General features: G+C 37.5%; 2 protein-coding genes and 1 non-coding gene across 5 annotated transcripts; 2 read left to right on the top strand and 1 right to left on the bottom strand.

The window, feature by feature from the left end:
* The first annotated feature begins 357 nt into the window (after nt 1-357).
* Nucleotides 358-3497, top strand: LOC107780019 (uncharacterized). Of its 3 annotated transcripts, XM_016600534.2 has the most exons (3): nt 496-834; nt 1825-2967; nt 3174-3497. In XM_016600534.2, the coding sequence occupies exons 2-3, from the start codon at nt 1985-1987 to the stop codon at nt 3181-3183; spliced, it is 993 nt and encodes a 330-aa protein (XP_016456020.1). In that variant the 5' UTR covers nt 496-834; nt 1825-1984; the 3' UTR covers nt 3184-3497. The 3 variants fall into 3 exon arrangements, 2 of the variants coding, with proteins under 2 accessions (XP_016456020.1, XP_016456015.2); XR_001646731.2 differs by lacking the exon at nt 1825-2967 and having other exon boundaries at nt 358-834; XM_016600529.2 differs by lacking the exon at nt 496-834 and having other exon boundaries at nt 841-2967.
* Nucleotides 3498-5979: 2482 nt separating this feature from the next.
* LOC142181325 (small nucleolar RNA R71) lies at nt 5980-6086 on the bottom strand. The gene has a single exon (XR_012709992.1). It is a non-coding gene; the product is annotated as a small nucleolar RNA R71 (small nucleolar RNA).
* Nucleotides 6087-9232: 3146 nt separating this feature from the next.
* LOC107780012 (uncharacterized) lies at nt 9233-10825 on the top strand. The gene is made up of 3 exons (XM_016600520.2): nt 9233-9325; nt 9415-9798; nt 10187-10825. Exons 1-3 carry the CDS (start codon nt 9233-9235, stop codon nt 10823-10825), a joined length of 1116 nt encoding a protein of 371 aa, XP_016456006.2.
* Nucleotides 10826-13744: the final 2919 nt, after the last annotated feature.

The raw sequence follows: 13744 nt of genomic DNA, 5'->3' as shown, positions 1-13744 counted from the left end.
CTGTTGTGTAAGCTGCTACGCAAGCTGCTGTGGATAATCTTCTACTGAGAGCAATATTTATCCATAACGGAGTACTGAATGGATAAACTTATTATACCCAGTATGGATAATCTTCTACCTAGGGTAATGTTTATCCATAACCGGGTACCGAAGTGATAAGCTTCTTCAGGAAGCTTATTTCCAATATAGTACTAAATAGATAAACATATTTACGGTGGAGTCCCATATGGATAAACTTCTTCAGGAAGATTATTTACAACAGAGTACTAAATGAACATCCATAATATAATATATTTATAACAGGGAGCAATTTTTTGCAAAAATCACAGTGTTGTTGGCTTAATGTAATAAGTGACAACAACTTTAAAAAATTGTTGCTATTTATCGTAGAACTTTTAGCAACGTCTGGTTCATTGTTACCAACCACTGCATTGAAGAGTTGTACCAAAAGCAATGCTAATTGTACTGTGTACTTGGCTTTATCCAATTCCTTCACATTTTAATTTGCTACGTGTAATAGCATTGCCCTTTCATTTTGGCCACCTACACTGACGGAGCTACCAAGAATTCTATCTTTGACACCGTTCTCAAATTGCTCTCTGTTTCTTTTTGTAATTGTAATGTCAATTGCTCTCTGCTTCAAAGACTAGTCCCCAACATTCTCCAATTCGATGACACCATTACTCTTTCAAAATTCTTTTTTGTCAAAGACGAATCCAGCTAATTCATCAGCCATGAATTTGAAATTTTTGAAGAGAACTAGAGGAAGATTTTGGCAAAAATTGAAAGAAAAGGAGCTTCGATATAAACATTGACCCCGCTCGCTGCAAAAAGGTACGTTTTTCATCAATTTTTCTGGAATAGCAGCTGAAATTTAGTTCTCTGATTTCCTCATAAGTTGCAGATGTAAATATGACTTAAAATAAATTAATGAGATTTTGCTTTGATATTGGCAACAGTAAATTTGTATTGTTGGCAATACACTTTATTTTTGCCTACAAAATAGGTGGGTTGTGGCCTAAAACTTAGCTAATTATTTTCCAGTTTTCCGCCAAAATCAAACGCGCCAAAATTTTCTCTTGTTAATCACTTTTTCCGGATTTTTAGCCCACTATTTTAGTTGCTTTGGGTAAGTTTTTTGTTGCTGCCATATTTTATTTGAAAACATAGTTGTTTTAAAATATAATAAATTAGCAATAATTTATATTTGGTAGAACCCTTAATTGTCTCAACAAGTTCTGTTCACGCCTTAATTTTCTCAACATGTTTGATTAGTGGCCTAAGATTTAGCTTAGTATTTTTCAACTTTCCGCCCAAAGAAAAGCGGCAAACCAGTTTCTTCCTTTTAATTATCTTTTCCTTAATCCTTAGCCTATTTCAGTTACCATTCTAGCAAGGTTTTCTCCTTTATTATTCTACATCTCTGAGCAATTGGTTCTGGTCTATTCTTTGCTTCGTTATTTCTCGTCTACAAAGTCTGGTGAGTCTTGCTGATTACTATTTATCTATAGTGTGTTCCTTCGCTTGTATCACTGTTCGTTCAATTTATATGCTGTTATTTTTACTGTATTTTAGTATACAGTCCTTCTCTGACCTTTTCCTTATTTATTTTTTTGCTAAATTGACAGCAAAAAATTGAGGGACAGTTAATATTTTATAATTTGTAGGTTATTATATGATGGATAAAAGTTGGATACTTCTTAGGAATAGGGCATTACCAGAATACTTGAATGGCGTGGAACAATTTTTAAACTTTGCATTTTCAAATCCTAATATTGGTTTAAGAATTCAATGTTCGTGCACTAACTGTAACCATGTGCGTAGGAAAACACGAGAAGAAGTGAAAATAGATTTACTTAGGTGGGGTATAGATCCAACATATAATAGGTGGATTCATCATGGTGAGTCAGATTCATCTTCAGATGATGAAATAAATTCTAGTGCAAATTCAGATTTAGGAAATGATGATGATGCCACTTTCGAGATGTTGCATGACATGTATCACGGTGTTCCTATAGATAATATAACTCATGATCCGTCTGATGAGTCGGCTGAGTCTAGATATGAAGAACCTAATGCAGAAGCTAAGAGTTTTTATCGGTTGTTAAAGGATGCAGAGCAGAAGTTACATCCAGATTGTGAAAAGTTCTCGAAGCTCTCTTTTGTAATGCGTCTTTTTCAAATGAAGTGCTTGCATGGTTGGAGTAATACTTCATTAGACTCTTTGTTAAAACTATTAAGTGATGCCTTTCCCAAAGGACATGTGCTCCCTAATTCTATTTATGAAGTTCAAAAGATTATTAAAGATTTGGGTCTGGATTATGTGAAAATAGATGCTTGTGTTAATAATTGCATCTTATATAGAAAGGAATATGCGGATCTTGAGCAATGTCCTAAATGTGGTGAGAAAAGATGGATAGTACGGAAAGGAGGAGAAGATGACAATGAGGTTGCTTCAAGTAAATTGAATAAGAGAAAGAAAGGAATTCCTAGGAAAATTCTTAGATACTTTCCTTTGATCCCAAGATTACAACGATTGTTTATGACTAAACGAACCGCAGAAGATATGAGGTGGCATAAAGATAAGCGAGTTGATGATGGAGTATTAAGGCATCCAGCTGACTCACTGACATGGAAAACTTTTGATGAGAACCATTTGGATTTTGCATCAGATCCACGTAATGTAAGACTTGGACTTGCTTCAGATGGTTTTAATCCTTTTGGTTCCATGAGTAATGCCTACAGTATGTGGCCAGTATTCTTGATTCCGTATAATCTTCTCCCATGGCTATGCATGAAACAGTCTAATATTTTATTATCCTTGCTTATTCCTGGCCCAAAAAGCCCTGGTATGGATATAGATGTGTATCTCCAACCTTTGGTTGATGATTTGAAAAAATTATGGGCGGATGGAATTGAGACTTATGATGCTTTTAAGCAACAAAATTTTCAATTACGTGCTTCATTGTAAGTTCATTTATTCCGAGTGGTATTTCTAATTTCATATGCTTGTGTTTCTGTATATTGCTCTTCCTCCACCCTTCATCCCTTTGCACTTACCATTTTGTTGCTTTGGCAATAAATCTCATGTATCCTTTTGTTATTCTCTGCCTGTTACTATGATAGTTCTGATATTTGGTCGCACTCTTTGTCCTTAATGTGGTCTGTTCCAGGTGCAAGTAAACCACATACAAATTGAGAACAAAGTATAAGGGTTATGTGATCATCCTGGCTGGAACTGCATTTTCTAATATATTCCCGTTGATTCTACTTCAGCAAAGTTTCATTGCACATTAGATTGTAGACTGAGGTTATTTTGTTCTTAGTGATAAGCCAAAGTTATCCATCTGAAATCTTGCTCTTTGTTTGCTCTTTGTACAAAAATTGAACTATCATATATGCTGCTCAATATAACCGTTTAGTAATCATTTGATTGCCTAGTTGGAACTTATTTCTTGAACTTAGTTGTGGTTCATCAGTTAAGTTGTTATTAATTAGACATTGTTGTCGTACACCTCTAATTTTGGCTTCTAATTCTTGAAGTATTTTTATTTTTCCTAAGTCGGGGGTCTTCCGGAAATAACCTCTCTGTTTTCTTGAAGGTAGAGGTAAGGTCTGCGTACATCGTACCCTCCCCAGACTCCACTTATCATGAAATTATACTGGGTTTGTTATTGTTGTTAAATACAATGTAAGTTTTATTTAATAACAAATTGCTTTATTTTGTTCTTTTATCTGCTTCTTTTTTTAAAATTCAATTATAGTTTAGTACTAATACAAAATAGTCAACTTAATTAATTTTTTTCTTTTTTGCAAATTCCTTCCTTAAAATTGAAAGCCTCAAATTGCTTTAACAAATCTTCTGCCACAATCTTCTTTAACAATCACTTTGAATGGGCAAGAGAAACTAAGAGTTTGAGACTCTTTTTCAATTCTTTTAGTATAAACATACTCTTAATCTTAATTTCTCTAGTAAGTCTTTGATAATTTTAAGTTTGAACGCCCTTTCCGAAGAACACTCTCTCTCCCCCGTTTAGTGCTTTCTTTTTCTTTAGAACTTCTTTTTGTTAATACTTGGATGATAAGTCATCATAATCATTAATTTTCAAAGAGTTGCACGCCAAATTTTATCGCTGGTCTATAGCACACTAAAATATGCAAATCGCGCAGAGTTCTATTTTTTTGGCCGAAAAATGCAAAGCATTTGGAACGATCATGGTGGAAGGCCATTTTGTTCATCCTTAGCAGTGAAGTTGGGAGAAGGCATCCACCTTAGCATCCACACCTGGGCGCAGCAAGGATGAGGGAACAAAGGGTGGACGCGAAGCATACACCCCAGTATCTTATGCTGAAAAGTTCAAGCTGAGGCAGACTTGAAGCTTCCAACTCAACATCAATCCCTGAAGTTGAGTTGGAAAAGGAAAAGGAAAACTTTGGCCCACGACTTTTGTATGCAATATATAAGTCAAAAACGCCTCTTTTAGATCATCCAACACATTGGGAAGCAAAGTCATCATAGAGTATGGAAACCACAGAATTCGTCTTGAGTTCTTACTTTTCCCTTCTTTTATAGATTTTTATGTATTCTTGGGAGTTAATTGAGATTACTACCATGATTATGAGTGGCTAAACTCGTTTATTCTGGGGTTATGATTTTACATGAATGTTGATATTCGAATATTGATTTGACGAGTTAATTTATCATATTGGGTTGTTTATTCATATCCTGAGTTCAATTATTTTACTGCTTAGCTAACAGTGAAATACTATATATGAATCTTGAGTTGAACTTGAAAGAGGTAATTCTTGATTGCAATAAGATTGAATAGAGCGCGATCTTGAACCTAGTCATTGGGGAATTGATTTGCGAATACGGATAGAAATATACCTATTTTCCATGCTTAGCCAATTGTGCAAGAAATCATGAATGCGTTCTTTTATCTCTAATCTCATAGAAATATACGGTTTAGAATAAATTGAATAGGCGAGTAGAAGATGTCAAATTTCTACAAGTATTATTGTCCTTGTAGGTTAATAACCTAGCTAAATTAATAAGTCGATTTGATTGAAGAATTGAACATGATTGTTACTTAACCATGACCCTGGAATCTTATTTTTCATTGAATTAAAATCTTCGTGCCAAGTGTGGTAATTAATTAGTTTTCCTTTTAATCGCAATTGTAGTTAGTACAATTAATCAAACAAAAATCCTTTGAAATTGTTCTTGACTTAATAAATTAGAATTCGCTTGATTTAGTTGATAATTGATTACAAATACTCGTGGGAACGATACTCTACTCACTCTTTATTACTTGATTGACTGCGTATACTTGCGTGTGTGATTTTAGGGCAACAAGTTTCTAGTGTCGTTTTGGGGGACTTAGAAATTAATTGTTTACTAGATTATGCTTTTATTACTCATCGAGTTAAGTTTTTAATATTCTTTTTGGCTTGGTTTGTTATCTCAGGTACTTTGCTTGAATGTGACGGGTTAGAAGCCAGGATAGACTACAGAATTTTGACCCAGAACCTGATAGAGCATTTCGCAGAAGGTTGAGAGAAGCTCAGGAAGTAAATAATCTACACGCACTCATTCCACTTCCTGTTAAAATGGCGGGTGAACATCCATTGGCGGTATAAGAGGCAGTTATGCCCATCATTGCTAATGTCACCTTAAGTATCGTTAAGCCTAGGATCACTAGGCCTTTCGATCTTAAACAGATCATGATCCAGCTACTTCATGCAAGTGGACAGTTCATGGGACTACCACACGAGGACCCCTAACAACATATTCTGAATTTTCTGGAGATTAGTGATACCTAAATCACTAATGGGGTGACATATGATTATGTCATGCTCACATTGTTCCCTTTTTTCTTTGTTGGAAGAGGCCAATAAGTCTGAGCCAGCTGACTCTATTGCATCGTGGATCTGGTTCGCAAATTCTTGGCTAGGTTCTTTTCTTATGGTAAAACTGCAAAGATAAGAAGGAAGATATTTTCTTTCAAACAGAGAGAAGGTGAATCACTTTATATAGTCTGGGAGCGATTCAAGGGGCTACTAAGTGATTGTCCACACCATAACTAAACCAATGAGGTACTAGCTCATACTTTTATTGAAGGTCTACACCCTGAAATAAAAATAGTGGTAGATGCAGTAGCTGGTGGTCAAGTATTGGAAAAGAGCTTTGATGAGACCTACAGATGTTGAACAAGTTTTTCAAAAGCAACCCAGATTGGAAAGGGGAAGCAGGCAGACACACAAGCCATAAAGTTATTGGGGTACTTGAATTGGATGTTGTATCAACACTATTTGCGCATGTAGCATCTTTATCAAATCAAATTAGCAAGATGAATGTGGTTCAGAACCAACAACAGTTCCCACCAATGCAACAGGTTCAACCAGTACAACAAGTGTAGATGTTCTGCAAAGTATGCAGCGAGGGCCATACTAGCGAGGCATGTCCAGCAAATCTAGAGTCAGTTTACTTTGTGGGTAATGCTAATAGAGGCCAAGCTAATCAAACTCAATATGGTAATATTTATAATCCAAATAGGAGAAACCACCCAAATTTCTCCTGGGGTGGAAATCAGGATGCTCAGAATCAGTTCAAACCACAAGGTCAATATCAACGGTTTCTTCCACCACAAGCAAATCAGTCCGCGAATCCGATGGGTAATATTGAGGAGATTCTCAATAAGATTTTGGTTGATAATCAAAATCAAGCTACTGTTATTTGAAATTTAGAGCGACAGATGGGGCAACTTGCTAGTACCCAAAACACCAAACTAGCTAGAGCATTACCAAGCGACACTGAGGCTAATCCTAAGGCTCCTATTAATGTTATATTATTTAAGAATAGGACAGAATTAGAAGAAGTTCCCTCGACGAAGAGAAATTAAGTGACGTTTAGTGAAAAATAGCCCACCACAAAAGTCAAATCAGAAAATGCAAAGGAACTAGAGAAGCCAATTGAAGAGGTCATGGCAAAGCAACCACAACCAATTTTTGCGAAGACACCACCTCCATTTCCTCAGAGATTGCAAAAAGTGAAGGATAATGTTGCATACAAGAAGTTCCTTGATATTTTGAAACAGGTGCAGATTAACATCCTGTTGGTGGACATTTTGCAAGAAGTGCCAAAGTATGCAAAGTACATCAAAGAAATTATGGCAAACAAGCACAAGATAAATGAGTTCAAACCTGTAGCACTCACTAAGGAGTGTAGTTCCAGAATTCAGAATAAGTTGCCTCCTAAATTGAAGGACCCAGGAAGCTTCACAATTCAAATTTCAATTAAGAAACATGTGGTTGGGCGAGTATTGTGTAATCTTGGGGCGAGCATAAATCTGATATCGTTGTTTGTGTTTCGACAGATAGGGTTGGGAGTTCCTTAACCAATTACGATGGTATTGCAATTGGCAGATAGATCATTAGCCAGCCCCGAGGGCGTCATTCAAGTTGTGCTGGTCCAAGCGGGCACATTTATATTCCCAGTTTATTTTGTCATCTTGGATTACGAGCCTGATCAGGAAGTCCCATTTATTTTGGGATGATAATTTCTAGCCACGGGACGCGCAATTATTAATGTATATGAAGTACAAATGACCATGAGAGTGGGTGAAAAGGTGGAGGTATTCATTGTATACCGAGCACTTAAATTGCCAGCACACTATGAAGATTTGGCAATGATCACAATTGTGGATGATGAATTGGCAGGCACAACACCATACTTGGTATCTAAAGATCCTCTAGGAAGAGCTTTAACTGATGAGAAGAAAAGGATGATGAGTTGGTGGAAGAAATTGTACAAGTTTTGAACATGACATGTCAGTATGTTAACGGGTTGAAGAGATTTGAGGAAATGGACATGCCATTGACATTAACACCACCTAAGCCATCTATTGAGGAGACTCCAAAATTGGAGCTCAAGCCTTACCTTCTCATTTATGATACGCTTACTTAGGTGTTTCAGAATCCTTACATGTGATCATCGCATCTTCATTATCACATTTGCAAGAGGACAAGTTGTTGCGGGTTCTGATTAAACAGAAAGGGGCTATTGGTTGGACTATTGCCAATATCAATGGAATTAGTCCGTCATTTTGCATGCATAAAATATTCCTGGAGGATGGATACAGACTTACTGTGGAGTAGCAGAGACGATTGAATCTTATTATGAAGGAGGTAGTAAAAAAGGAGATTATCAAATAGTTGGATGCTAGGATCATATTGCCTATTTGTGACATCAATTGGGTGAGTTTTGTGCAGTGCGTGCCAAAAAAGGGGAGGCATGACAATTGTGGCAAATGAGCAAAATGAGTTGATACCTACCAGAACGGTGACGGGCTGGAGGGGATGCATTGATTATAGCAAACTCAACAAGGCTACGCGAAAGGACCATTCCCCTCTCCTTTTCATTGATCAGATGTTGGACATGCTAGCCGCGCATGAATATTATTGCTTTCTCTGATGGTTACTCTGGTTACAACCAGATAGTGATAGTACCAGAAGATCAGGAAAAGACTATATTTACTTGCCCCTATGGCACCTTCGCCTTTAAAAGGATGTCATTCGGGTTATGCAATGCACCGAAGGCTTTTCAAAGGTGTATGATGGACATCTTTACCAACACGGTGGAGAAATTCATGGAGATGTTCATGGATGATTTTTCAGTCTTCAGATCGTCCTATGATAATTGTCTGAAGAACTTGGAGTTGGTGCTAGTACGATGTGAGGAAACTAACCTGATGCTTAATTGGGAGAAGTGTCATTTTATGGTTCAAGAAGGTATTGTATTGGGACATCGAGTGTCCAAGCAAAGAATTGAAGTCAACAAGGCCAAGGTGGAGGCAGTGGAAAAACTACCACTACCCATCTCTATTAAGGGCATCCGCAACTTCTTGGGACATGCAGGTTTTTATAAACGTTTCATTAAAGATTTTTTAAAAATTGCTAATCCCTTATGCATGTTGCTAGAAAAGGATTCCTTGAATAAGGATTCCTCATTCAAGTTTGGTGATACCTGTGTAAAGGCATTTGGGATCTGATATTGAAGTTGGTTTATGTGCCAATCATTATCGCACCTGACTGGAGTCTGCCCTTTGAGTTGATGTGTAATGCGAGTAATGTAGCAATTGGGGTTGTGCTTGGATAGAGGAAGAACAAATTGTTTCATTCAATTTACTATGCTAGCAAGACCCTAACTGATGCACAACTCAATTACACCACGATGGAAAAGAATTGTTGGCAGTTGTCTATGCTTTTGACAAGTTTTGATCGTAGGAACGTATGTGATCGTGTACACGAATCATGTGGCGATCAGGTATTTAATCTAAAAAAAGATGCTAAGTAGAGACTGATTAGATGGGCACTTCTTTTGCAGGAATTTGACTTGGAAATCGTGATCATAAGGGCATAGAGAATCAGGTGGCTAACGACTTGTCAAGGCTAGAAAATCATGAGCATATGGAAAAAGGAAGGGTGATTAAGGAGACATTCCCAGATGAGAAACTCTTTGCAGTCACATATGATCCGCCACCATGGTATGCGAATTATGTAAATTTCATAGTAAGCAGATTACTTCCTCCAGAAATGCCACCTGAAGGGAGGAAGCGATTCCTACATGACATAAATTATTATTTCTGGGATGAGTCATTCTTGTATCGGCAATGTGCTGAATACCTGATGAGGATATGCATTCCAGAGAAGGAGATGGAACATGTTTTGTATGATTGTCACTCATCACCTTATGAGGGACATTATTGTGGTGATAGAGCAGCTGCAAAAGTTCTACAGGCATGATTCTATTGGCAACTATGTTTAAAGATGTCCATTCATTTGTGAAGAAGTGTGATCGATGTCAGAAAACTGGAACAGTCACTAGAAAAATAAGATGCCGCTTACGAACATTATTAAGGTGGAGAGTTTTGATGTTTGAGGGATCGATTTGATGGGACCATTCCCATTGTCTAGAGGGAACAAATACATCTTGTTAGCAATGGACTAGCCGTCTAAGTGGGTGGAGGCCATTGTTTTACCTACTAATGATGCGAAGGTGGTGGCTAATTTTGTCAAGAAGAACATTTTTACACGTTTCGGAACTCCTTGAGCTCTGATAAGTGATGAAGGTACACATTTTTGCTATAGACTTTTGAACAACCTTCTAGCTAAATATGGGGTCAAGAACAAAGTTTCCACCGCATATCACCCTCAGACGAGTGGGCAAGCAGAGCTATCGAACAGAGAAATAAAGCAAATTTTGGAGAAAACACTTAGTGCAAATAGGAAAGACTGGGCTGCAAGGTTGGATGACGCTCTGTGGTTGTATAGGACTGCATATAAGACACCTATTGGTACCTCGCCTTACAAGTTGATCTATGGCAAAGCATGTCACCTTCCAGTTGAGCTAGAACGCAAGGCCTTTTGGGCCGTCAAAATGCTCAATATGGATATGGAGTTGGCGGGTGAGAAGATATTGCTCCAACTCAATGATCTAGATGAATTCAGGATGAATGTATATGAGAACTCCAAGCTATACAAAGAAAAGACCAAATGGTGGCATAACAAGCACATCAAGCATCTCCATTTCGTGTTGGACCAGTTGGTATTGTTATACGCATCCAGGTTGAAGTTTTTTCCTGGAAAATTAAAGTCAAGATGGTCTGGACCTTTTAAAATAGTATGTGTGACACCATACAAGGCTATAAAGTTAAGAGTGCCAAATTCTGAGAGGACGTTCTCGATCAATGGGCAAAGAATCAAGCATTATTGGGGTGGTGACGTGGATCGTCACAAGTCCTCAATTGCACTGAAGGATGCTTGAGGAGTGGTATCGTCGTGCCACAATGGTAAATCAATCACTTCTTGGGAGGCAACCCAAGATTTTTATTTTGCTTTCATAATTTACTAAATTTTCCCTTTCGTTTTTATATTTTTGATTTTTTAGGAGTTCCTTAATATGTTTTATCTTGTAGGAGTAATTTTTGTTGTAATTATTCCAAAAAAAAGACTCCAGGCATGGGAAAATAGAGTGGATGCGTCACATTCCCCTCAGTGCCAGAATTTAAGGGCGAAAGTGTTTGAGACAGTGAAGTCTACCTAAAGCGCCAACCAGCGCATCCGTCTAAAGTGAGGAAAACCAATTGGGACGCGTCGCGTCCCCATCAGTGTGAATAGGTAAGTGTTTTAAATACTTGAAATGCCCCAATTTCCCCATTCTTTCCTTTCCCTCTCAACTTAAACACCACCCTCACCGCAACTCCCCCATCGCACCACCACTGCCTCAACTCCAATGCAACCAGGAACATAGGTGTCATAATGACGGCAACGAGCAAAACTTCCAAGAAACAAGAAAGAGATAATGACAAGCAACCGCACAAAAAGCCTCCTGGTGAGGCAACAGGTGCTTGATCGGCTCCAACACTACACCACTATATAATGGTGAGGAGTGGTCGATGCAGCTTTTACCTGAAGGGTCGGGATCGATTTTCATAGGGAGTTAATATTGGTTTGGAGTTGGATTTCTATCTAATCTAGCTATATGTGTTTCTCTTAATTGTACTTCTAAACATGTTTGGATTTGTTACTCTTCTACTTTCAATACTATTGATTGTTGAAAATAAACTAAGTACAATATTTTTGTAAAGTTTTCTCAAGTGATAAAAAAGCACTAGGGAAGTGACTTATACCTAGGCGAGTATCTAATGGGATCTAAAATTTAGGACAAGCTTGTTATATTTGGGGTCGTGATATAACCTTTACACATAATTACTCACTCTATACCTCTCGGTATTTTGAGTGACTTTGCCCTAATTGGCTTTCTTAAGCCCAATTGGTTGTTCAAACAATACAAGCAAAATTAGCTCAAGTCGGGTATTACTATCTCTAGGTTTAACCCTTTAATTGGGGCTATCAATCTCTTGAGTGCACCCTAATTCCTTATTAGCCTAATTTTCTAGACTTAGTCCCTCTTTCTCAAGAAGAGTCTAAGTCATAAAGGCATGAATCAATGTTTGCAACCACCAATACTACAATTAAAGCATGAATCAAGCTAAATATCACTAATCCATAAATAATTAAACCCTAAAATAGAAGACCCATTATATACCCACACTAGGGTTGGGTCACAACCCTATCTAATGGATTTAGCTACTCATAATAAAGGTAGAAATCAAAGATGAAGATGAAATATAAGCCATAAAAGTTGATTGCAACATTAAAATCTAAGAATATAAGCTAAAGTTACTCTAAAATTACTCAAAGTAGTAAAATATGGCTGTTCACGAGCTCCTCGGTACAAAAGATAACTAAAAATCTAAAAAAGTTCTATTTATATACAACTGAAATTACTGGACAAAATTACCCCTACGGAGATTCCGCTGTCAGCACAATACTGAGCGCCACAGCGCTTGAACTTTCACAGCTGCACAAAAGCAAGCGCGGACCGCGTTTCTTCCATTTTAAACTGGGGTTGGGCTTGATTTTGCTAGGCCCGTAAAACAGACCGTCTCAATGTTGTCTTCGATCACGGCCGCGTAAAATGTCTGCAGATCGCGCTTTTTATTTAAGCTCAAATTTTCAAGCCTCTAAATCTTTAATTTGACCTCAACAGATTTAACACCGTGGCCGCATCAAGTATTCTGCTGCCGCACTATTTCACTGGGGTCAGTGGTATCTGTTGTGCCCAAAATTGCCTTATCTGAATCTCAATTTCGTTGTTAGCGTATTTATGGCCGCCTCAGCGATACACCTTCCATTGTCGCTCTTTTCCTTCGCTGTCAGCGCTTTTGTCTCAGCTTTGAACTTATGCAGGTTTAAATCCTTTATGAGTTGGTTATGACTTTCTTGCTTCATTTTGACCAAACCCTTCAAACAAGCACACTAAGTCAGTTTTCGGGAATACTTTTACACATTTTTATCCAAAACCTAAGCAAAAGAGAGCATAAGATAGGCTAGAATTCATAGTTATCAACTCCCCCAAACTTAAGCTTTTGCTTGTACTCAAGCAAATAAAGTAATTCTCACCTCCACAAGGTAAAAGAAAGAAGAATTTCAGCTGTTCTAAGGTGACTTCAGCAAGCATCAATTGGGACTAACAATTACCCTTAATACCAATGTATTATCAATAACATACAAACTTTTTATCACCATGGCTCTAGTGCGACACAAGAGCTTTAAGAGTTGACTTAACTCATCAAGGAAGCTCGTTATACTACGTAGGTCTCCGTGGAACCCAAACTCTTTCTCCTCTGCTCTCCATAAGCAAATCTCACTTTAGATTATAGCACTCAGAACAAAGATTGTGGAAAAATACACTCATCTCTCTCAAGGGAATGTCACAAGTTTGGCTCTAAGTACCATAAGCTTGACCCTCATATGAATCACCACTAATGTAAGCTCACTCAATTCGAAATTATATAGGGATTTTGCAGGAATGTAATGAAGGATTTTGGTTTAAGGTAGGATATATCGGCCTATGTAGATTTCATCATTCCTTAAGCACTTCATTTTTTCATTTCGGCTCACACTTTCTTGACTCTTTGAGACATTTTCTTCTTCCTTAGGGGACTAGATAGACACACTGTCACTCTTTCTTGTTCATGATAATCATTTTTCTCCTTTATAATCAATCCAAGCCTTTCATCATTGCTTTTATTGAATCCCTTTTTTTTCTACATTGTTCACTTTCTTTTTGACTTTTTGTCTTTTCTTTCTTTTTCTTTTTATTTTGCCTTCCCTTTTC

This window comes from Nicotiana tabacum, chromosome 5 (assembly GCF_000715075.1).
Source record: "Nicotiana tabacum cultivar K326 chromosome 5, ASM71507v2, whole genome shotgun sequence".
Taxonomy (NCBI): domain Eukaryota; kingdom Viridiplantae; phylum Streptophyta; class Magnoliopsida; order Solanales; family Solanaceae; genus Nicotiana; species Nicotiana tabacum.
The sequence above is the reverse complement of the archived record's forward strand: the minus strand, read 5'-3'. Positions and strand labels throughout refer to the sequence as shown.

What these genes read in the sequence shown, in the direction of transcription:
- LOC107780019 (XM_016600529.2), top strand. Translation starts at nt 1,676, where the DNA reads ATGATGGATAAAAGTTGGATACTTCTTAGGAATAGGGCATTACCAGAA.
- LOC107780012 (XM_016600520.2), top strand. Translation starts at nt 9,233, where the DNA reads ATGGAAAAGAATTGTTGGCAGTTGTCTATGCTTTTGACAAGTTTTGAT. An exon ending in ACGAATCATGTGGCGATCAG is followed by an intron (nt 9,326 to 9,414) that starts GTATTTAATCTA and finishes CGTGATCATAAG; the next exon opens with GGCATAGAGAATCAGGTGGC. An exon ending in CAGCTGCAAAAGTTCTACAG is followed by an intron (nt 9,799 to 10,186) that starts GCATGATTCTAT and finishes TATGGGGTCAAG; the next exon opens with AACAAAGTTTCCACCGCATA.